The sequence below is a fragment of the Apostichopus japonicus genome, chromosome 5 (assembly GCF_037975245.1).
Source record: "Apostichopus japonicus isolate 1M-3 chromosome 5, ASM3797524v1, whole genome shotgun sequence".
Lineage (NCBI taxonomy): Eukaryota > Metazoa > Echinodermata > Holothuroidea > Aspidochirotida > Stichopodidae > Apostichopus > Apostichopus japonicus.
In genome coordinates, this window is record NC_092565.1 from 6,431,500 (window position 1) to 6,456,712 (window position 25,213).

The following is a 25,213-nucleotide window of genomic DNA, read 5'->3' on the forward strand; positions in this document are numbered from 1 at the left end:
TGTATTCCATCGACGAAGAAATGATAATGATCGTCAAAAATCATCTAGTACAGTATTTCTTGGTAATCACAATAGGAACAACCAAATCAGGCAGACCCTTCAAAAATTTCAAGATGAAAATCTACACAAAATGCTAGATTATGTTTTGGAAGCAAAATCTTTTCTTTTCAGCTTTTAATATCTATCTATATAGTAAATAATAATCAAATAAAGTTTCAAGCACAATTATCTTCAGGAATATTTTCCTAATAACTAATCAAGTGTGCCGAACCTTACATGAACTTCAAACTTGGTATCATAGATTCCCCATAATAAGTTCTTTGCTACTTTCGTTATTGGTCGAGGTGAAAGGTCATTCGAACATATGAAACCTTGTAGCTAGGCTGACACAACATCTGTACCGGTATATAATATAGTGAATCACATAGTTAGATAGCATGTGCCTCCGGAATGAGTACTATCCTTGGAGAAGTTTGATGAAGTTCAAATGTCATTTGAGGTCGGTAGTAGCCCCCCCCCCACCCCCCTACACACTGAAATTGGAAGCTCTAGAATGTATTACTGTTCTAAAGTTAGCATAGCTACAAGAGAATTGTCTGAAAGCACTGTAGCTCACGGGCTTGGAATACCTTCCACAGAAATTGTATTCTTACTCCCTGACATTGTTTTGTGCTTTTCAAAGAAGTTGCGACGAGAGAACGAGAAATATCTCAAAAGCCAACAACTTTCGAGGGCTTCCCTCTGGAAACCCCAGTCCCAGGGCTTTGAAATAAATTCTATAGAAATTGAACTTCTTCTCAAGACATGTATTTTCTGTTTTCAACTCGCTACGAGAGAACAAGGAATATGTAAAAACCCTTGAGTTTCCTGGGGATTCGCCTCTAGAATCCCCACCCATCCCCCACCCACCCCCCCCCCTGGATATGTTGCTCAGCTAGTCACATAGTCGACATCACTCTTGTGAAACGGTGAATGTACGTCCCTGTATATATATATATATATATATATATATATATATATATATATATATATATATATATATATATATATATATATATATATATTCATATATATATATATATATATATATATATATATATATATATATATATATATATATATATGACATTTTGTTTTGTAACACTTTGTGCATTTTATACTGGTGTGTTTCAATTAGTTACGCCTACGCGCCCACCGCCCTCCTCCACCTCTTTATATGGTGCCGCCACTGTTCAATTTACGTCTTCATCCGAAGTCTCTCATAATGATGATCGCTTCTACAGCAACACAGCTCCACGTCACGGCAAAACTGTTCTCCAATGAAATAGACGATCTGATCGCCGTGTAGCTTTATAATTGGTTCTCTAATATGTTGCATATTCATTTTCAGTCACTTGTTACTTGATTCATGCCCTTATAGGCCTATGTTGAGATTTAAACGCTCTATTCAAAGCATCGCAGCTAAATCCAACCAGTTACAGATTAAATCTCAGCGGCAAACTTCAGTGAAACGTAGAACGGCGAAACGTAAGAAAAATGAAGAGAAAGATGTTGTATCAACTTTTCCTTTTGAAAGTGATCATCATCGGTACGGTGGAAGCCGGAAGTAAGTTTTTTCTTTATATTCAAATATTAATAAATATATATATTTATACATAAATATTATCTTTAATAATAAAAAGAAACAATGACGGATTTTAGTTTACTTATACCATTCCAAAATAGATGAATAAAAAAATGTCCTAAACCTGTGTGAATGCATCCAATGGTGTGGTCAGGTCTGGGTTAAAAGGGTTTACAATACGTTTCTTGATAGTGTATGTACATTTCTGTTTTTTAATGTATATATACTGTCCCCGGTTTATTTAATTTACAACGGATTGCTCACTTTTACAACATTCTATTTGCATCGTTGTAAAGAAATGAACTTTCATTCGCAACTTTCAAGCAAACATATATACGTCACTATTTATTACCTTGAAATACTATACATAACCCCTCCCCACCCCCATTTTCCCCACCCCACTCTACCCCTCTCCATCATATGGATGCAATGAAGACATTGTTTTGCCGATGAGCTTATCTGCATTTGACACACCTTCTCTAATTTCAAGTTTGTATTTGGAATGGATTTATCCCCGTAGTGTGTACTACTACCCATAGCTGGTTACAATAGAGATATGCCTATATTAATATTATATCAAATCTTGTTTCTATACCATTGGCAGTTCAAGATTTTAAAGAAAATTCCGCACTCGGACTGCATCATGCAGCATGAGTTAAGATCTTGTTACAGAAGATCGAACTTTACTTAAGTGTATAGGCTTCTAGCAGGTTTCTAAGAAAGCACTTAAAGCTTAACTAGATCATAATAAAGGAAGGTCATCAAATGTTGGTTGAATATCAGTAATGTTTCAACCAAAATATATATTTCATCGTTCGTCACTTTTCTTCGAGGTATTCGAGCAAACTAATTAATAGGGCTCGATTTAAGGTTTGAGCCTGGTGGCAGGCAATGCATTCTTTGCAATACTTACCTCAGTTGGCTTCCGATAGATGTATACCCTACTTATTTAAGTTCCTAAAATATACCATTACTATGTCATTTGAAGGGATAACGTTTAATCATATATTATGATGGTTTGAGTTTAAGAGTTTACATAACAACAATTTGTTACCATAACAATCATTTTTTACAACAAAGTGTAAAAGAGGTATACTTACGACATCTTATGCTTAAAAGACTGAAGTTTCGCAAGCAATGCGGAATCAATACGGAGTAAGGATTGATAGGGGGGGGGGCGGGAAGAGGGCAGTGCAAGTTTTATGACAAGTTAGAAATTGCCTTGAATATCCTTTGAAATGGCAGGGCACCATGACAAAATTCAGTTTTCAAAGTGGACCGATGCAATTTTCAATGTTTGACATTCTCCGAGGTTATCATTACCTTCCATTATATTATCGGTTTTCAATTTGCTTTATTTTTCTGATAACTTGCCTTCTTAATACTTATTCGTATACAGGATTGTGTGATTTTGCTTCGAAGTTTCCGTGTAAGGGAGATCATTGTATTCCTCTGACAGACGAAAGTAAGTAACAAGCTGACATATTTAGTGTATCCCCCACCCCACCCCCACCCCCCAAAAAAATCTCTGTATGACTGTTTTGTTGCGAATTGTTTCTTGGGTAAAATTTCATCAAGAAGAGAAACGATAGAAAGAATAATAAAACAATAATTTCATTGTTAAAGAAGAGAAAAAATAATAATAATAAAACAATCATTTCATTGTTCAAGGAGAGAAACAGACAAAAAACAAATAGAAAAAAAACAGAGCAATCATTTCATTGTTAAAGAGGCACGATTGATTATGAATATATACTTGATTGCAGTTTTCATTATTTCAGCTGAGTAGTTAATCCACGAACCATTTATGTTAGTTTTGCTTGATAATAACTACATTTCAACTTTTGTGCTGTGAGATCGAAAGGGGGTGAGGGTGTACACACTATACATTCCCCTGGGTGTGAGGGTGTACACACTATACATTCCCCTGGGTTCCCTGGGTTCCCCTGGGTTCCCCTGGGTTCCCCTGGGTTCCCCTGGGTTCCCCTGGGTTCCCCTGGATCCGAGCCTGATGCCAATGTGATTCAATAAATGTTGCTGCTTGTTCTTTTAAGTCCTTGTTTTAGCAAACGAGGTTTTTCTGTCTACATGGTCGTGACCAAATTAATAAATGAATGAAATAGGCCTATAATTAAAATGCTCCCATATGGTCGCCACGGGTAATGTGAGTGACCCAACGAAGAGGGCTAAATTCAACAAATATACCGCCCGTTTTAAATGTTATTTTTTTCCTCACCGTTTCCTTGTTTCCCAGGTTTGCCTTTTGTGCATGTCAAACAGAACATTTTTATCTACACCATTTCTTTTCTTCTTTTCTTTCATCACTTGAATGTATAGTTAAGCCAACCCATGAAACAACGGAACCAAGTACTAGACCCACTACCGAACCGCAAAGCACTAAATCCAGTAAGTCTGAAATGTATTTCATATTTCCCGTCCTTTATATTTACCTATACCGATAGTTTCATTCTAAAGGTTTAATTGCTTTCCACCTCAGGTTCACCTTATGTATTTATCAAACAGAAAATGTTCCATAAAAATCATTTTTCTCTTTTTCCTTTTTAGTGCAAAGCACGAAATCATCTTCAAATTTCCACCTATAATGCTTCTTAACAAAAAGCCGTCCCTGCATAGTCGTCACGGTAACATGTCACTATCTACCTAATGAAGAGGGCCAAATTCAACAAAATTTCTGCCAGCTCCGTTCTAAAGGTTTCATTGTTTCTTACCTCAGATTTCCCTTGTGTATATACAAAAGGTTTTGCCATAAACATCATTTTCCCCCTTTTCTTTTTATTTGAATGTAGTTAAGACAACCCAAGAAACAACTGAACTAAGTACTGGAATCACTACTGAACTAAGTACTGGAATCCCTACTGAACTAAGTACTGGAATCACTACTGAACTAAGTACTGGAATCACTACTGAACTAAGTACTGGAATCACTACTGAACTAACTACTGGAATCCCTACTGAACTAACTACTGGAATCCCTACTGAACTAAGTACTGGAATCACTACTGAACTAAGTACTGGAATCACTACTGAACTAAGTACTGGAATCACTACTGAACTAAGTACTGGAATCACTACTGAACTAAGTACTGGAATCACTACTGAACTACAAAGCACACTATTCAGTAAGTCCTATATGTATTTCAAATTTTCCCTGTATTGCTTTCATAGTTTCGACAGTTTTTTTTTGTATACCTTTACAACATTCCGGTTAGCATACTTACTCATCTGACCAACTTTTGTTTTGAACTTGGAAAAAACAATCACGTATTCATATATAATCTATTTTCACTTCAATACTTTATAAGTAAATGGATTTTTTTTTGTCTTATGATTAAAGACCAAATATGGAGGCAATTTTTGTTGTTGAGATTTTCCATTAATTTAGGAGTTAACATACCCATAATCAATATGTGTAAAAAAAAATCTTCCAAAACCTACTATTACCCATCAAAAACGACCACGAAAATGGACATTTTGGGTAGTCACGTGACATGAACCTCTGGAATGTCTGAAAACAGAGATTGACCCAAAGGAGCCTCTAGTCACCGTGTGACGTCAAAGTTTGTATACCGCGAAAATCAAACGCTGATATAGGCACAGTTTGTACACAGATAGCGAACAATTGTACTGTTTTTGACTTCCAATTTCGAGCGTTTGAAAAGCTATTAGCTTAAAACAAGAACACATGAAGGTTAACAACAAGTTTTAAGACAATTATAAGCAGAAATTTTAGTTAAATTGCTTATTTTATTAGCAAAATTTCCACTCAAATGGAGGCATCTTTTACATAGCGTAGCGTCAATAGGTCCGTACGGTACAATATACTTACATAGTACTTACTCGTTTTAATATCCAAAAGTATACAAACACAGAAAAAGTATCCTGTCAATAAACAAATTTAGCAGTGAATATCCTAATCCACGTTTCTTGTTCAATCCTGGGCGAAAAACTACCACGAGTCTGTGTAATTCCATAGAGTTAGGTCTAGTTGAAACAGGCCTTGACCAGTACTAACATCCCACAATCACAAGACAGTCACTAACGAAATAAAACGTCCGATCGCTACATACTACCGTTTTTATTCAACTCCTTGGACCATGCAGATGTCGGAATAAACAGAACGGACAATATTACACATGTATCACGAACTCACGATACTGGAATACAACAAATGAAATAGATAAATCCTAACATGGCTATTTACACATGCTGTGAGCCAAAGCCGGCGAGAGTTGTAACTAACTACCGTGCATGTACTAACAATGCTATACCCTTGGCACGGTCATCTCTTACAGTAAATATATTACTGTCAATTGCGTGATATAATGTTACATGTAAGGACGTCCAGGGCGTGTTTACGGTCAATTTCACATTAGCTATGTCCGAGCATGGTCCGACACAGCTATCGACAGTATATAATTTTCACAGAATGAGACATTTGCAGCATACACAGAAGCAGGGTCATGCATGTGGACTCATGGGCATGAGATACTCAGGGTGCTGAAAAATCTTTCCGCGTGGATCTCAAAAAATTGATCCAAAGTCTGCGGCGTTTTACGTCGGTTCTTTTACTCGGAAATCTAAAAAAAGCTGATGATTTTGTTGAATGAGGTATAACTGCAACCTCCAACAACACAGAATTGTGACATTTTGAGGAAAAAGGAGTAATATCGTTGATGTTTTTGGCAGCTCAAGTATACGACTTTACACACTAAAAGTAGAGTTGTGGGTGAGGTATACAAGCGTTGACGTCACATGGTCACCTGATGTCTTAGGAATGTTTCAGGAATGTCTGAAATAGAAGCTGACTTTTCGTCCCATTTTTCACTTATTTAACGTCCGAAATTGGTAAAGTTAATTACAGCAATGTAATTGGAGTCAGTTAAGGATTACATACATGAAAAATGGTGGGATTTTATGTTCATCGAAAAGTCTCCATAGTTGGTCTTTAAACGGTTTTCGCTTCACCGATGAATGAGAGCTATATATAAACTCATCCATGTTGGCGTGTTTGAAAGTAATAGAGAATATTAAAGATCGAGGCTCAATTTGGAACCTTGGTTGGGTTCTCCTATATACATGCGAAGACAATTATTTCATCTTCAATCTTCTTCTTTTTTATTTTTATTTAATATTTCGTATACTACACGGTTTAATTGTAATCACAATCAACTTTTTCAATTAGTTACTAGATGATAAATGCCAAAGAAAAACTAGTTTTTCTTTTTCTTTTTCTTTTCGTTGCTATAACTGCACTGATATGTGTTGTGTCTTTTTTGCCAATGTGCAGGTTCAATGTTCGAGTGTCCTCCGAACATGATTTACGGGAACTGTACTTGTCAAGCCACGTGTCAAGATCCGAAGGGAGAGTCTGCATGTAACGTTACCTGCTTGGGTAGTGAGGGATGCATCTGTCAAACTGATGGATACTTATTGAACGGGAGTGACTGTATCCATGAGAGTCAATGCGGTTGTTATGTTCCAGAGGTCAACTTGGTTATTCCAGTTAAGTTTTAGTATATAAACGCAAACTTTGGGGAGAGGTCCAAAAAGTGGGTCGCGGTTCAATTTCGGTGGGTTAAGGGCCTTTTTTTCCAGACGTCGGTTAAAATCTAGTTTTCGGAGCTTGTCAAAGGATGTCGATTGAGTTCCTTTTTTTTAAAACCTTTTACGTCTTCAAGTCCTTAGCCCGGCAAGCTCGCTTACCTGTATTCTGAGCATTGATTCTGAGATCACTTGGGGGGGGGGGGGAGGGGCATGATAGAGGGGGCAAGATGGTGGGTCGTGGGCCTAAAAGTACGGCCCGCTCTTCTAGGTGATTATCATCTGACTGTTTCCCAGCAAAGAATAAAAATAAGAAAAAGTGGGGGGGGGGTCATTTTTATTTTTATTTGAAACTATATTTCCGATCAAAGAGGTAATAAATACAAGTTTTGTTTTTAATGATAATGTCATGTTTATATTTGTATCTTTTACAGAATGGAGAGACTTTTGTCATCGACGAATGCTCGCGAAATTGCTCATGTAACAATAGCCGCTTGTTATGTGATGATGACTTCAGCTGCGGTATTAATGCTGTGTGTCGTATCATTAACGGAGTACGACAGTGTTCTTGTAACGATAGTTACATTTCATATTATTGTATACACTCAAGCTGTCAGGAAATTTACGATCGTGGTTATAAACTAGATGGCGTCTATACCATTCTACCGTTCACTTGGGAGGGATCACCATTCAATGTTCACTGCAAAATAGATAACGACGGAGCATGGACCGTAGGTCATTTTAAGCTATGCATGTTTCTGTGGATTATTTATAACATACTGTAAAGTAACACAAATTTCCGTTCTCTGTATGCGGATCGCAAGGACTATAGAAGATGTTATGTTGTTCTTACTATATTGTACGGGACCAGGTTCAATATGCAACAACATATAGCATAAGAAGCAATGTTATATGGTGTAACGCTCACAAGCTCCTATAACTTGAGAGGCACGAGACATTTCGAAAGGATCAAATTAATGAACAAAAAATCAAAACTTTGAATGATTTCCAGTTCATGTAGCAAGTTCATTCTTAAATATATTAAAGCAATACCCCATACTGTTTCAACCTGAGAAGTCTTCCTCGTGGTAAATGGTCACACAATAGATATATTTGTGTTATACACTTGCAAAAAATGTCAACAGTATACGCACAAAGGTAGGCCTAATTTAAACTAAATGCGCGCGAATCCCAATTGAATACAATTAAGCATTGTCGCTAAGCAACGTGTCTAAGTCATGTGTCGCGAGTCCAATATGTAGGCCTACTTAATCCTTCTTTTATATTGTCAAATTTAGCCTATGGCTATGTAACTTTGGTATAGACCTGTTGATACAACGCATCTTGAGACGTATATACATTACCTGTAATTTGATAGATATACAATTCCTGGAATTATTTAACATACCTATCATATGTAGCACCTGACAAGACAAAATAAAAGCAGTAACACCAAAACTGCTGTAAAAACATCACTCCAATAGCACTGAGATCTGCATAAGACCTCTAGCAGACCGATGCACATTCGTGCGTTGTATAGCAAATGTTCAAAATTCTCCTTCAATTGTTTTGTACTTGTTTTTTACCTATCATATATATCACCTGACAAAAGAGTCTCTAAAACTTCGAAAAAAGAAGTAAAACCAAATAAAGTTGCAAATACATCACACCTAGCATTCGCACATTCGTATCATCCTTGCACGTATAGATATAAGTATATGTTCAGTAATCTCCTTTCTGTTTTTATTTTTGGTACTCTTTCCAGGTTATCCAACGTCGTACTAATGGCAATATTAATTTTGCTCAAGACTGGACTTCGTACAAAGAAGGGTTTGGTAACAACAACAACTTCTGGCTTGGGAATGAGAAACTGTATACCCTGACAAATGAACTAAATTACATACTACGGGTTGACATAACTACTTCAAATGGAACGAGCTTATATGCTGAGTTTAGCGGGTTTCGAATAGACTCCGAGAACAATAACTACACATTAAACAAACTGGGCAGCCGGAGCAGTGGTAAAGGAACTGTAGGTTAGTTGCCTATTTCTAATAACGTCTGTATCCTCTTTTCATATTGATACGTTAAATTGATATCCACTGAATGTCAACAAAGAAACACGATGCTTATAATGGTGGCGCCGTCACGGAATATCTATATTTTCAATGTCACACTCATTAGTGCTCGCATGAGTTTTTCTGATGTCATTATGTTCCGAATTACCGACCTACTTCCCCTATACGTAGAGATGATAAGGTGATGCAATCTATAGGTGTCAGTCACACATTTCATAGAGTGTACGATTTAATACGATTTTTAATATATAAAACCCATTCATGGAAAAACGGAGTCGTTGAGGACTCATGTTTAGAGCTGATATGCGTGCGTGCGTGTGCGTGTGTGTGTTGCCTGTGTATATAAAATCCACTCGTTGGAGATGAAATTAATATATTAATAAGTTGTTTTCTTGAAGGAAAGTGTGAAACGTATATAGCAGATAATAATAATTAATATTGTTTTCAACGGTCACGAATTAAGCCACTTAATTTGTTTCCCCCGATTCACAGGTAATGCTCTGTATTCCAACCTAGGTTATCAGTTCAGCACCTTTGACCGTGACAATGATGCATGTGGTCATTTAAACTGTGCAGAGCTCCACAGAAGTGGCTGGTGGCACTTCGATTATAGTTGCTCCGTATGTTGGAATGTCACCTATTGCGACACGTTCCACTACGACAACAACTGTTACTCCACTTGTACTAGTGAAAACCTCAATGGTGTGTACGATGGAGGCGACGGAGAGAGCATCTTCTCTGACTTTGGTGAATACTGTGACATTAAATTCGTTGAGATGAAAATTCGAGCACCCAGTGAACTTAATGACGGTTAGGATGAATTGATTCAAATGATCATATCGGTGAACATGGTGGCTGAAGTACTATAGGGCTAAAGAAAACGCCAATTTGTTCTATTGAATTGTGATAACTAAACCTATACCGAAAACGAATGGCAGTTATGCACTGCTAAATGGAAAATCATTCAAAATCGAAACCTTTATAGCGAAACATTTACTTGACCATTTGTTTTGTTCGAAAATAGTGATATAGAACTTTATAAAACTTGAATAATCGCCACTGAATATTCAGTATATATAGGCTATATATTGTATTAGTGATGTTGTCGTCAGCTAGCTCTTGTGTTTTTTTATTTATTTGGCAGCCGTTTACACTAGAAATAATTTCATTTAAATCGCACCTTTTTTGCATCAGTCTTAATTGATTCGTTGATTTCCATTTAAAACAAAATGCAGATCTAGAGACATTGGTTTGATAGAAATTGATCACCGAAGAAGTATAGAAAATGACAAACGATCCTATTTATCGCTATCTGTGGGGTTTATGTTTTTTAGTATTGTAAAGTATATGCGGTGAGAATTCCGCCGAATATGGATCAACATATAAAAGTATCATATCCTTATATAGCATCTTATAGCGCGGATTTTGAAGAAGAAAAAAAAAGGTTGTTTTCCGACACTAAAATTTTAGCACATCTTATATAATTATAACTTATAAAGAATAAATGAAGTCAAAATATGAAAAGTTAAAAGATTTTAAAATTAAGGTGCACGGCTAGCACCATAATAATAGAAAAAGAAGTAACTGTTGAGGGACGAGTTGAGAATCCTCTACTTTGATAACTTCCTATTTAACTTTAGGTTTCTTTTCAGTAATATTAGGTAGAATTGGTAAAATTGTCGACTATATGTGAACACATGCTTTACGTTTAACGAAGTACGAAATAGTTTCTTGACCTGGCCATGCAGGATCCTGTCTGGAGATATATATATATATATATATATATATATATATATATATATATATATATATATACAGTGGAATTACGATCTACCTTACCGGTTTCGAACCTCTGGACATACAATCAGCGTCCATAGCCTAGTGGTTAGGGTGTCCGCGTACAGAGCGGGAGGCCCGTGGTTCGAATCCCGGTGGAGGCTGAAAGTTTTTTCACTGTTCTTGATTTTCCAACTCATTACGATTTTCATTTATATATATATATATATATATATATATATTATTATTATTAGAGAAAACCAGAGAAATAAGATATCTTCCGAGTCTCGTGTAACCCCCACCCCCCCCCCCCCTCAACTTCTTCCTCCTATCAATCCACCGCCGTATTTGGCTTAAAATCCCAATTATAATTACTAATTCAAATGGTATGAAGGGTTCACGTGATTGTTTTGAAAATAAGATAATTACCATGTTAATAATCGCTGCAAGTCACCTAATAAACTTATGGCATGGGACTACATCGGCAATCCATCCTACACAGTATGTCTATATAGAAAATACACCACCACCAAATTATAGCATTATCTGATGGTTCGCTTTGGCTTAGTTTTAACTTGTGTTTTGTGTTGCGTGTATCGTGTTGTTTTCTTGTGAAGTTTCTTGTTTCTTTGGCAGTGTGTGTGTATGTTTGTGTAGGAGGGGGGTGGGAGTGGGGGTGGGGGCGGGGGTATAGATGCATGTCAAATAAAAATAACGAATCTATATATTACATGTATGACGTAAACGTACATAATAAACTTCTGTTCCCACGAAAATTGGATCATCCATGTAACTTGCCTTTATTTCAAAGCTTAGCATAGAAACTGAATATACACCAGGAACGATAAATGAATAATACCTTCTCCTAAGATATCACATGCTAAGAGAATAGAATACTGAAGAAAGACTAACAACAGATCGTTTTCTTGAACAAAAGAAAATCATCAACATCTCGAGGGGTTCCACTTGAAGGTACTCTCCACAGTAGTTTCGGATCGGCGAGAAGTTCTTGAGCAAGGTGTTTAGGCTGTAATGGTGAAGATTGTGGATTGACCAGTGGCATAGCCCCAACCAATCCCCACCCTCCGCCCCCAAAAGAAACAAATTGTCAGAAACAACTAGTTCTGGAAATATGTATGCCTGCCCCCCTAGAAAGGCACCCCTGGAAAGGGCCCACTAAACCAGGAGTCTAGCTACCCCCTTCCCACCGTTCTCTATGCTGTCTTTATCTTGGCATTACTGTAAATATAATAAAGGGTCAATTTCGAAGGAGTATATATTAAAGAAAATTAAAAAAACAAAAAAACAAAAAATATATTTAGCCCCGCATCATGTACCAGCTATTAACCAACAAATGTATTCCAAGTTTGGATAAAATTCATATTTAAGGTTGTGGAGTGATTGAAATGTTAACATTTTGGCCACTCCCCCCAACTTGGGCCCGATAAATGTTGTGCCTAAATGGTCCCAAAATTTGGCCCAAACAAACTGGCTCAAAAATATAATTGACCCCAAAAAATAATCCCAAAATTGTGGGCCCAAACGGTCCCAGAATATTGGGCCCCACATTGTGTCCCAAAGTGTATTTGAGGTGGAAATAAAATGTGGGTCCATTCGCCCCAAATGGATCTAAAATATTTAGCCCCACATGTACCAGCTATTTCTAACCAACAAGTTGGGCTGCAATCCGAATTAATGTTGCGGAGTTATGACATGTAAACATTTTTACGTTTGGCCCAGAACTCCATTAATATTGAATTAGGACAGCGCCAAAATAATAGAGCGCACCTTCTCACTATAATACATCTACATAGCAAGTATGACAAATATCCATCATGCTGTTGTTGAGTTATCGCGGACCCAAGCAAGTGTCACAGACGCACACACATGCCAACCTAACTGCTTTAGGTTCCAAAAACATACTGAAAACTTTTCATTATGGTGTTCTTTATAATACGTGTTCTTGATTACTTCTACTTTTCAATTGTGACAAGGGGGGGGGGGGGGTAGGCCTACACTTAACCATAACAAAGGGAACATGGAAATGAATTAGAAGTTGTACTTCGTTTATTAATTTTTTTTTGTCCAATAAGCACAGAATTAATGAAAAACAAAATCATTAACAACGAAGTCCTTTCTTCGTTAAACATAGAAAAGGCACTTACAGTGTTTCTGAAGAGAGAGAAGAAAGAAATGTCATTGAAAAATGTTCTACAGTGGAAATGTTTTACAAATAAAGACAAGTTGCCTACTAGTATCACAATTCTTTCATTCTTATTTCTTATTATCTTTTTCTCCACATTTATTTTTCTCTAACTAATTTGACTGCAGATTGAATCACATCTGCAAAACGACCACTAAAAAAAAAGGAAGAAAAAATGCAGTCAAAACCGATTATACTTTTTTTTTTAATACAACACGATATTTCCATATATCATTGTCAGATAACAACCAATGGGACAAGAGTATAAAATGATTACACAGTACATCCATCCACACACACGTGACAGAGGATTATAAAACAGGTGGACAATTACGAAAGCATTGGAAAAGTGGGTGGGGTAGGAGTCGTGTATCAGATCAGGGAGGTAGAAGGGAAGGTCTAAGAATGGGAGGGGGAAGGGATTTAAGAGAAGATGTTATCACAATGATCTTCATATATAATTTCAATTAAACAATACCAATAACATTATATTAAGAGACTTTTACAATAGGTCACCCAGAATCTAAAGAGGGACAGAAAAACTAGAGTTGGTACTTCATCAAATATGAAGAGTGTTTATGTAGCGACCATTTTTACAGACATACAGCACTCAAATGGGATCTGATATTTTCCTACCTTGTATGCCATCAAAGGGAATTCACTAATCCAAATGTCTCTCATTTTGCATGTGCAAGCACAATACGGTACAGAAAAGTGTATGATTGGGTGTAGAGGGTAGGCGGTGTGGGTAGGGCAAGGGATAAGATTAGCACCATTGACAGTATACGACACATCCACTTCCATCTTACTTAAATCTGAGGTGTTAACACTGGTGAAGATGCTTCCAAGAACCAGTGCCCAGCACAATACACCCAGAGATATGTTTGAAAACTTATTCTTCATTCTGGGTCGATTGTTTCATCTCTACACTGCCCACAAGGAGACTGAGATTATGATAGGTATGCTACGGAACAATATCTTTTAGAAAAAAGAATCTTTGGAAATTAGCTAACTTGAAATGAATATGGTTTCTCAATCCAGCAAAAATTTCAAATCTGTGTTTTGAGATCCAACCAATTTTTACTTCAGGTATACACTTCTCCCCACCCCCTTTTCCTGGCGCCCACTGTAAACAATTACCTTCATAACGTCACTCCCAGATGTTTGACGACTAATTTTCCACATTTCCTTCACTGGATATTAACTCATTAAGCCAATGCTGTTTTCTTTCAGAGGAAACAAATTCCTTTAAACTGTTCATTGTTCTATCTTTCTGATGAAGACTGGTCTAACATATATATTACACATGTGCATCATTTCAGTAAACAAGAGTACAAAAGGTGTGACAAAGTAATAAGAAAACTAATTTTTGAACTCCTGACAATCATAACATATAGTCCAATTTGTTGGAATCCCATTACAAAATATACATTTGTTATTGGTTATAACTAGACAAGGAACTGTACTTCAATAGCAGATCGTTACATGAGAAACAAACAAAAACCACCTTAATTGATCTTTGCGATAGAGATACTTTTATTTTTATGAAAAGTCAACCAAGATAGAAACCTGGGCACAAAAACCAAACGACTTAACTATATCCTCTCAAAGCAGTCTCCTAACAACCTCTCTGGAGGACAATAGATATCCTCCTGTTTGATGAGAAATTGCCGTGGCAGAGACTGGGAAGAACGTGTAACGTACTTCTTACGATCCGATATGTGGGAAACAGGGCATGACAATTGTTATCTGCAAAATCCTGTAACTTAAATCATAGGAAGCTGAAAGTTTTTGTTTGATTACAACCAAGAAAAAATGTATTTGCAAGCCAAGATGAGCCTCCACCACAGAATTCTGGTCTGGTTTTTTTTATGTTTGTGAATATGAATCTGTACACAGCTGCAATCATTCTCATATACATAAACACTAATGTGTGACTCAACTTACTCCAAACCGTCACTGCTCTGCCTGGACGCTTGATGTTTTATCCGAGCCCCCCCCGCCCCCACCCCTAAAAACTTCTAAGGAAATGAATTGAAAACTTTATAAATGACGGTGACTGCTACTCAGGTGGGAGAGGTGGGGGATGAGACTGGAATCCCTCTATGCTGACGCCTGTGCAACTTCCTCTTCTTCTTCCTCTTCATCTCGCTCTCCTTCCTCGTCATCTTCTCCCATGTCCTCTTCCAACTTCTTACTTCTCTGGAGGGTTTCCTCGACGCGAGTTTCGTAGAGCGGCCACCAGAGTGGGGAGATAAACCTGGAGGAAGACCAGAAGGCAAATGATAAATTGACTGTTGGGTTCATATCCCGTTTCAAACTCAGCTACACAAATGCCGGCTTACCGTTGTTGGCTTTGTGAGCGAGCATTCAGTATTCACTTGGTCTTTGTGTCAGTGACCAATATTTTAAGAAACATCGTCAAAGTTGATTGTCTTATTATTGTCACAATGCCTTGCGATAAGAATATAAATATTTTCAATATGGGCCCATTTGAATGGGGTTTTTTGTTATTTTTCTCTGAGGTTGTACCTCACTTTGAGACTCTGGGAATTTGAAGTGACCGACAGTACGGGCAAATCAGGGAATAAATTCTTCAGTATCATATTGCAAAAATGCTATGCAAAAATGGTATAATTGCTATACCAATGCATAGATGTAGAACAGTTTGTGTCCACAAGAGCCATAGCCTTGGCATATTCTTTTAATTCTTTCTTACCTATCCAAATCTCTATAAATGACGGGAACCAAACAGAGGACGTCGTCGATGGCAAAGTCCAACATCTCATCGGTCAGGGGGCGAGTCGCCCAGAAATCTTTCGTTGAATTCATCTGCTCCATGAAAGCTCTCTGGTTACGTGGCTTCCTCACACCAAAAATGCTACAGAGCTCAGAGAATTTGGGTCTGGCTGGCCGAAACTTGGGAGCACTTCTGGACGTGACGTGGCACTGCTCTGAGATGACCGTGTAAGCAATCTGAGGAGGGGGAGAGTGAGAGAGGGTAAAGTATTCAGTGGGTCAAATGGCATTTCTGTGATGTTTCACATTTTGATAAAAAAACATATAAATTACTGGTTGTTTTTGCTTTTGTCTTCAGATGTTTTCAGATGTGGACAGGTCAATACAGGTCAGGAGACATACTTAGGAAATCTCTGAATTGAAACTCTTAACAAGCTTGTAATCCCATCTCTTCTCTTTCTGTGAGAGACTGATCTTGACTATCAGGAAGACTACAGCCACTTCCATTTCCAACACCCTCCAGGCAGTTGGGGCAATTTCCTATAATGCTAAATAACGCTCTAAGCTGTCCTCCCATATCATGCTTCAGAGCACTCACATTGACGGTACAAACTGTTCCTAACCTTTATCTGATAGAAACACGATATCCATACTGACACTACCAGTGCTCTGAAGCGGGACATGACAGTGCAGTATAGAAATAAATTGTCCAAACTCAGGTGCACCCTCTTGCCCTTTATATCCTCACCATTACTCCAATGTCCCCATGTCAGTCTTTCACTACAAATTTAACATTTTAAACATTTCAAAGTGATATCATTCTGCCAGAGAATGATTCTGGGTGATGTACTTTGTGACATTTTGCAAAAACACACGATCAACACAATTTATTCTATTTTCAGCCATTATTGATGTGATTCATTCTGAAACGACTGATAGAGTGGTACTGAATGAAAGCTCTGTTTACATATGCTTTATCCACCGCCTTGATCAATCATTTACTATTTACCAGGGCTTTTCGGAAAGTTCAAAGTCTAAAAGAAAGCATTCGAACCACCAATATATATAGCTGTTGGACAGACTGATACATATTTCATAGAAGTTGTTGCTTTATCATCCTATTGATGATGCAGTTCTTACAGCTATGTGTACATAATCTTTCCATCTTGCGAGAAATCACCTGGAATGATGCTACGGTAAACGCTTGCCGATATTCTACCATTTCTTTGAAAAAAATATCAACCTCAACCACTTTGAGATCAGGGGGCAATAAGTACAGAATACTTGTACCTTAACCCTGGCATTTACATTAACTTTGGTAAACAGACACTGTATTGTAAAAGGTTTTCTTCCTCTATGCCCAATCAAAGTGCAGTTTTGAAAGGTGAGGATAAAGCAGCGAAATAATTCAATAAAATAAATTAACCCTATTGTACATTTGCTCCAATCCTTGGATTCTCAACTGGATCAAATCAACGAGGACACTACGATCAATCCGTACGCAGACCACAATATCGGCTGTGAAATTGATTCCCCTGGTATACCTCTTGGTTTCATTGTGCCATTACTAAGCAAATTACCTCACACCTTTTTGGAGGTGAAATTTTTTGAAATTTACTTCCCAGCGGTTACAAATCAATCATTTCTTTTAATCTAACATTCAGGTGGGGTCATATGATCCAAGCAAAATTCCCATTGAGGTAGAAAAACATGTGAAGGCTTCTTCAGACCTGTAAATAATTAAGGGGCCCTGCTGCACTTGGTTGATTAGATGTCTTGACAATTTATAAATAGACATGAATTGCAGGTAAACCAGAGGGATTGAATGTATCATGATCAAACTGGCTGTTTGCAATTTCATTACTAATCGAACATTGTTGATTGTCTCACGCCATGCCGATAATTTGGACACGATGAAGTTACTTCACAAAATTAAAGACAAAAGTAAACAACTGATTCTCCTATGAACAATCTTGCCGAGAGGAACCTTAAAATGCTAGAGATTTATTGTCAAAAGATCGTTACGAATGAACCCTTTGATTTCATTCCGATCTCTCATAGTTTGGAAGGTAAACTTAAATACTTACAGATACATCAAAGACATTTCGAAGAACTACGTCAAACTGGGAATACAGCGCTTTCTGCTCTGTCCGGCAATCATAAGTTACCTGAAATAAGAACAGAAAAGAAAATAGTAATTCTTTACCAGCTATTATAATACTAAATTATGCACAGTTCATTACATGGTAACTAAATGGTGCTGTCTGTTTATATGCATACCTCTCGAGTTAATACTAAATTAATAATTGTTCCCTGGTGCAGTTATAGTAGATTATATTTCAAGGTACCACACAAATCTACAAACTTTTCTTACTATTTATAAAAACATTATGCACATTCATTACATTTGAAAGATGCAAAATGTTCTATGCTGCATTAAACAGTCAATAACCAGCCTATTACTATAGCAGCAAGTGGTATTGACAAACAGATCCTGTCATAGACCGAGGGGTATCTAATAACCAGTGGCGGAGCATCCATATAGTCAGGGGGGGACGGATGCCCCCCCTGACGGACTTAAATGGACTGCTGGCGCCTTTTTCAGTTTTTTACTCCTTTTCACTCTTCACACGATTATTGACTTTTTGATTGCGTTCATTGACATTTGTCACATTTTGTTGGTGTAATTTTTGACAAAATGCTCTAACAGCTATTTATTCTTCGTTTATCTGCAAATTAGCAAGGCCCGGAAAGGATCGTTTCCGGCAATCTAGGGAGTATCTTTACTCAAAAAATTTCTGTACGCTCCGCGCCAACCAGTGGTGGCGCTCCGCTTAGATAGTGTCAAAAGCGCCCCTACAGACCATTCTCGCCCCCCTTGACCAATACCCCTAGCTCTGCCACTGCTAATAACTGTACATATGACATTATAATACACAACTTTCTCAAAGCAATAAAGCACCAATCAAACATAAATTTTTAAGGTTTTTTGCGCAAACCTTGATTATTTCTTCGTCCTCCAGAATCTCCTTCAGACCACCAGACTCAAACATTTCCTTCTTGTCATCAGATGCCAGTAAATCAAAGATGTAGGCCACGCCATCCATGGTAGACATTTTCAACAGTGTCATAGGACCTCCATTCCCTAGAAAAAAAAGAGGAAAAAAGAGACGTTAAAACCCAGAGAGCCAAGTGATCACTTGCCTTTTGCATACATCATGTGAACATGCACACAACGGTTCTTGCACTTCATACAGTGCATTCACATTATAAAAGTTGTATGAAGTTAATTCAAGCTTGGCTTTACCTTTGGAGTTAATGCTATTGTAAGATTTAAAAATTTGACCAAAGGTGACATCTAATTTTTGTTTGTTTAATCTTAACTTACTAAGATGGAATCACATACTGAGTATGAAGATCATTCAAGATTTGGAATTATCCAGTAAACCAAGTTTTCAGACTTCTGGTGACCTCATATGACCTTTGACCTCAACCTCTAGCCAGCTTTGAGGGCAACAGTCTTTGTCTACATGCCAACTCTTTAATTAAAACATCTACCAAAAACTGGGTCTTTTAGAAATGCACCCACCAACTGACCCACTTTGGGTCAATGGCAACACTTACTACAGGTGCCCATATGAATCAATCCACCATTCTGAAGCGCACTTGTGGATATATGACATTATAACAGGATCCGACTGTGAGAACCTGGTTACCTAAAACTGCAAGGAAAAGCTCATTGGTAACAATGGTGACTACAAGTAATCACTATAATACTTACTCAACCTCACTCCTTTACAACCAAGAGATAAAACTAGCGGGGTTTCTTTTCCTACTTGCTCCTTCAGCTCAGCCACAACTGCCTTGCAATCGTCTATCGTCTCTATCAGTTCGTAGGCCTCCTCCCGACGTTTTGGCTTTCGGCGCAGTTTCTGGGTTGCTAAGTAGTCATGCAAGTCTTCCGTCTTGAATCCTCGCATCGTGAAAACTGCATAATCGTCATCGCCCACGACAAAATATTGTGGGTAAGATTTCAAAAACTCTGCAAGTTCATCCTGACTGGAGAAATTCTTTTGGATGTGTGAAAATTCCTCCCGATTGCACAAGACATTGAGCAGCTCATGAACGGGGAAGCCATTCCACTTTGAAATCTGTTTTCTCAACTCACAGATGATCTCTGCAATCATTTCTCCCGGAACCTTGTCCTTTTTCTCCTCGTCAGTCGGAATCGCTTGCTTGCTGAATCCGAACCCAGGGATAGTGTAACGCCGTCTGTCATAACTTATTCCACGGGCGAATGTTCTTGGAAATCTATTTGTTTTCATGCCACCAAGTATTGGGCGCACTCTGACCACTTCAAACTTTCCAGAGTTGCTACTGGCCTCATCACCGCCACCTTCTTCTTTGGACTGTACTATTGTAGAGAGGTTTGTCCCAACACCAAGAAAGCTTTCAATGTCAGTTATTCCAACCAAGATAGTTTTCAACTTTGTTGTGTCATACACTCCTTCCCCAAGATCATTGCCCTGTTCCTGTAGGGAAAAGTAGCATTCTGTCTTGTCCTCATTAAACCCGGTGACAGTCCCTGTGACGCTCTTCCGCGACATGATGTTTCTGGTGTTTGAAAAATTTGAGCTGAAACCAAATGGGATGTCGACAATCAATAACCAAGATAACAGCACACATAAACAAAATGCTTCCAATCAAAGGAACTTACGAAAATCATAGACCTAGCAATGACATTGTGGACAAAGAGTCAATCTCCAAAGGAGTTATTCTTTCCCCAAGTAATATGCCAAGTACTATAAATCTGTTGTTGGTTAATACAAATTTCTTGGAAAGTATTGATGAAGAAATAAATTTGAAGCTTCACAATTTCACTGGATTTTTCGATAACACTGCAGTTTGGGTTTTGGCTAGGACTACCTAGGCTAGACGAGAGCATAGAGACTATAGATTAGACCTAACCCTTGGCCTAATATTACTACTAGGCCCTAGGCTAAGTCAGATTCAGAAAGCAAGAACTTGAATAAGTGTGACAAGCCTTACTCATAACAACACATTAAAAGTAATTACAATCAATCTAGTTAAAAATGTGTAAGAACACATAGTATTGGTGTTGCGTTGCTTCAATCTACCCAGTTTAACAGTGAATCAATGAAGGTTGCAAACTGTCACTAACTTAGCGTAAGGCCTAATGCTGCCATACACTACACTTACAAACACGTGGACAATTTCTATTTAACCCTAACGTTTACCATTGAATTAGCCAACATGTAGAACATAGTAGCCTAGGCTGCTGTTACAATTGTTAGCTTTTCCAATACCTAAAAATACGAAACTTACAGGATAACTTTGCGAGACATAACGCGTTCCTCTACAACATTTTAATCAAGATGCTTTAATTAAATAAAATAGGAAGCAATTTTACCAAAACGGAGAAAAGATAATTCAGCTAAACAAATTAAGGCTTCAGAGGTTAAGTCTCGGGGATTTCCAATGGTAACTCTAAGCACTGAGTAGTACAGTACAGTACAGGCGCTCCGTGTGTGTAGAGATATGGACGCACACGCTGTGCATGCACATAGGCGTGAAAATTGTTTGTGTATGTGACCGGTTTATGGCAAAAGTATCTGCTAGAACTACAGTAGGTTACTTTTTACAGGTCACGTTGGACGCCGTTACCCCCCCCCCCCCCCACCCCGGCCCCTGGCCCGGGAAGGGGTGAGAAGGGTATGGTGCATTTCCCCCAACAGAAATTTCCAGAGACGAAAAGGGGATGGCAAAATACGCACAGAGTATATAAATACACTATAACAATTGGAGTTAAAATGATGGAAATTTTGGCACCATGAATTTTGCATCCGAGCCTCCTTCCACCTTTCCGAAGCAAAACTAACCTCACCCCTAAGGCCCCTCCCCAAACAAACTTCAGCCAAATTGTGTACCCCTCCCCGATCTCAAAATTCTAATTCGCTGCAGATGGCACAGTCCGTACGGGGTCATGAAAAGTAATATCAGAAAGACGACTGATCGATATGATGGGGGCATAGGCGTATGGGACCATTTCGGTTTGGGGGGCAGAAACTTTTGTGCCCGAAATTTCCCGTGACACTATCTTAGCGGAGCGCCACGATCGGTTGGCGCGTAGCGTACAAGATTTTTTTTGGCAAATTATGCCTCTCAGATTGCCGGAAATGGCACTTCTGAGGCCTTGCAAGTTGCATCTAAACATTCTTTATTTTATAATCTCACGTTTAGAAATTTACACTTCCCCAAAAATTTGGTAAATTAGAAGAAGAAGAAAAAATGGTAACATCACTTTGACGGGGAAAACTAGGACAGTATATTTTTTAACTCCTATTTAGTTACGGTATTTTGGGGGAAATTTGGGGGGCAGTCTGCCCCCTACCCCCCGCCTCGTACGCCCATGGATGGGGGACAAAATAATGTCTCAAAACGTCCAAATTTCTGTATTGTATCTTTGATTATTTCGCCTTGTCTAAATTAAAATCGATGCCATTTCACTTTGCCATTCGATGCCATTTCGACTTATATATAGAAACATCGACTTTATTTCGGCCTTTTCAATGTTTCTCGAACTTTTGATTTTTCCTTACGAAATATGCATAAATTATAAATAATATATTATTATAAATAAATATATTTAAAAATTACATTAATTTGACATTGTCTGACAATCCTATTGCTAACTGCAAAAGATCCAACTAAATGATCCAAACTCGGCTGTCACTGGAGTGCAACCTTAATAGGAAAGTGGTTAGGGTCAACCGTTCGGGTCAACACATGTAGGGACTAACTTGCAACAATTAAGTCTTCCCAATATTTTGTATATCAGGGGAGTAGCACATCCCTCGTTCCCCCGTTCCTATAGCCAGTGGAATGCACAGGATTTCTAAGACGGCGTGGGGAAATAAAAGTTTCCCGGACTGCTTCAGATGTGGATCGAAATCTTTATGGAAGGGCCAGAGCCTGACCTCGGGAATCTGCCCTGGGGTCATTGAGGCCGAATCCCATGGTTCTGGGCTTCTCCCACATATCAAAATATAATAGGCCTATAGACGTCATATGATGCATTATGAGATATTGTACTTCTAATCTCAAGTTATGCTCATACTTGGTTATAAATTCAAAATACTGCAGGAATGGCTTGAACAGTTATGGAAGTACCAAAGGCGAATCAATGATGTTATTAAGGAGGTGGTTACCTGGGCCATTCAGGAAGCCGTAGCCGATGAATGAATCTCGTCAAATGGCCGGGTGTATTCCGCCAAAATTGCAACAGGTGGTGGTCACCCTTCGGGAGTAAGTTCTTTTAAAGTACATTATAATACATTATTTTTGCCTCTAATAAGATAAGGTATACCACAGAAGCGCTGCAAGTTGCCATTCAAAGTATAAACTTTATAATCAATCATTCTGCTGATTCAAACTGCACCGAATGCGGATATAACTGTACAACTAACCTTAGTGTACCTTAATGGCGAATTGTCTCAGAGATCCTCACAAGCGTTTAAGAGAGACATATTTCTTATTTTCATATAAGGTATGAGGTGCTAACATCTTTTTAGTTCTTTGGGTGCTAACGAAAAATTGTGAATGATTTCAGTTATATATATATCTATATCGGTAACTTTGTGTAGTGTAGCCTCTGTCATAGCTTTTTGCTGTTTTCGGCTAATCGTAAGGCTTTCTACTTTTTGTACTCCGGATTTCCCCCATAATAAAACCAGTCACTGTTTCTGTTGGCATGGGATTAAAATTGACATTAATTAACCCAGGGGCGTATCCAGGATTTTCCAAAAGGGGGGGGGGCGCCAGGCATTAATGATCGCCGTCCTGGGGGATGGGTCTAAGGGGAGGGGTGTACAATTTTTGCTTTCAAAGAAGGGCTGAAATACAAAATGGTGTCATAAGCATGGGCGGCGATCCGTACTTCCGAGTGGGGGGGGGGGGGGGGATATGACCTTGTTGACTATCTAAGCGTAGCGCCACCATGAGTTGGCGCGAAGCGTACAAGAAAATTTTGGGATTAACAAACCCTCTAGATGGCCGGAAACGGCACTTCCCGAGGTTTCCAAGCGGCATATACCCAACTTTAAAATAGGGATGTCATGTCCGAAATATCTCATAATCAGGATCCAAAATACTTTTTTTTTAAATTTCGGGTGTTATTTTGGGAAAATTGCCCCTGTCAATCTTGTTTCAGGCCCAACGTTAGAATGTTCGAGAGCTCTGTTATATTATTCGATGAAGAAAATGGCCTCATGCAGGCTATTATAGGCCTATACACATGCAATACACAATTACACATAGTTACATTCCTAGGTACCGATTGCTAGGGCATCCAGGTGAAACGTGTATTAAGCATTACCCTGGTTATATGAGATTCTCAGCTGTTCGAGGGAACATGTACGTGTGTAGGCCTACTATAGGGCCTATATGAATACTATGAGGGTGCATATATGTACTATATCAATACCGTGGGCGCAATAATACATTTTGTTGTTATAGGGCCAATGAAGCCTACAGTCAACTATTTTTGCTTTATAAAGACGCTTTATTTGAAAAGATCGCACTGCGTTTATGGTAGGCGAGAAATGAAGCTAAAAAGAGCATTACATCCCCTCCACCCATTTTCATGGGGGGATATATCCCCCCTCCACCCAGGATCGCCGCCCATGGCCATATGTGATCCATTTTTCGACCTTAATAATAAGCAACATTTCCAGTAAATATGGACACAAAATGCACAATTTATTATGGCTGGCATGTCATTTAGTGTTTATAGTGATAATACAAACACAACTACCATCTATGTTTCTAAAACTATTATGCCGCCGAACTTCGCCAGAACCTTTTTTTGGCAAACAAAAAATAAAGCATACGGGAGGGGGGGGGGGTTGAGCGATCACCGACATCTCACATAACGGTCGTCATCAATTTTTTTTTTGTTTTTTTTTGGCTAAACTTTTTTTTTTTTGGTGACGGCCAATAGGGCGCGCGCCTGTTGCGCCCCCCTGGATACGCCCCTGATTAACCGATGGATATTTTGCCTAGGAGCTCCAAATATTATTTCTACACAGAGGCATGCCCGCTGCATTGCTTAATGACGTCATTAACCATGTGTTCACACTTTGGCAATGGCGCCACACTACACTAGTATTATACTAAGTACTAGTAGTAGTACCACATATGCAATACATTACG

The 25,213-nt window shown here is 38.3% G+C and overlaps 2 protein-coding genes across 3 annotated transcripts; one reads left to right on the forward strand and one right to left on the reverse strand.

Annotated features, from left to right (window-relative positions):
- The first annotated feature begins 1,279 nt into the window (after nt 1–1,279).
- On the forward strand, nt 1,280–11,698 carry LOC139967426 (uncharacterized). The gene is made up of 8 exons (XM_071971193.1): nt 1,280–1,606; nt 3,024–3,089; nt 3,962–4,030; nt 4,432–4,764; nt 6,933–7,147; nt 7,621–7,917; nt 8,952–9,222; nt 9,757–11,698. The coding sequence occupies exons 1-8, from the start codon at nt 1,537–1,539 to the stop codon at nt 10,077–10,079; spliced, it is 1,644 nt and encodes a 547-aa protein (XP_071827294.1). The 5' UTR covers nt 1,280–1,536; the 3' UTR covers nt 10,080–11,698.
- Nucleotides 11,699–13,089: 1,391 nt separating this feature from the next.
- On the reverse strand, nt 13,090–21,572 carry LOC139967427 (uncharacterized). Of its 2 annotated transcripts, none has more exons than XM_071971195.1 (6): nt 21,414–21,572; nt 19,764–20,617; nt 18,982–19,127; nt 18,070–18,150; nt 15,963–16,219; nt 13,090–15,503 (listed from the first exon to the last, which is right to left on the reverse strand). In XM_071971195.1, the coding sequence occupies exons 2-6, from the start codon at nt 20,587–20,589 to the stop codon at nt 15,347–15,349; spliced, it is 1,467 nt and encodes a 488-aa protein (XP_071827296.1). In that variant the 5' UTR covers nt 20,590–20,617; nt 21,414–21,572; the 3' UTR covers nt 13,090–15,346. The 2 variants fall into 2 exon arrangements, with proteins under 2 accessions (XP_071827296.1, XP_071827295.1); XM_071971194.1 differs by having other exon boundaries at nt 21,329–21,470.
- Between the last annotated feature and the right edge of the window lie 3,641 nt (nt 21,573–25,213).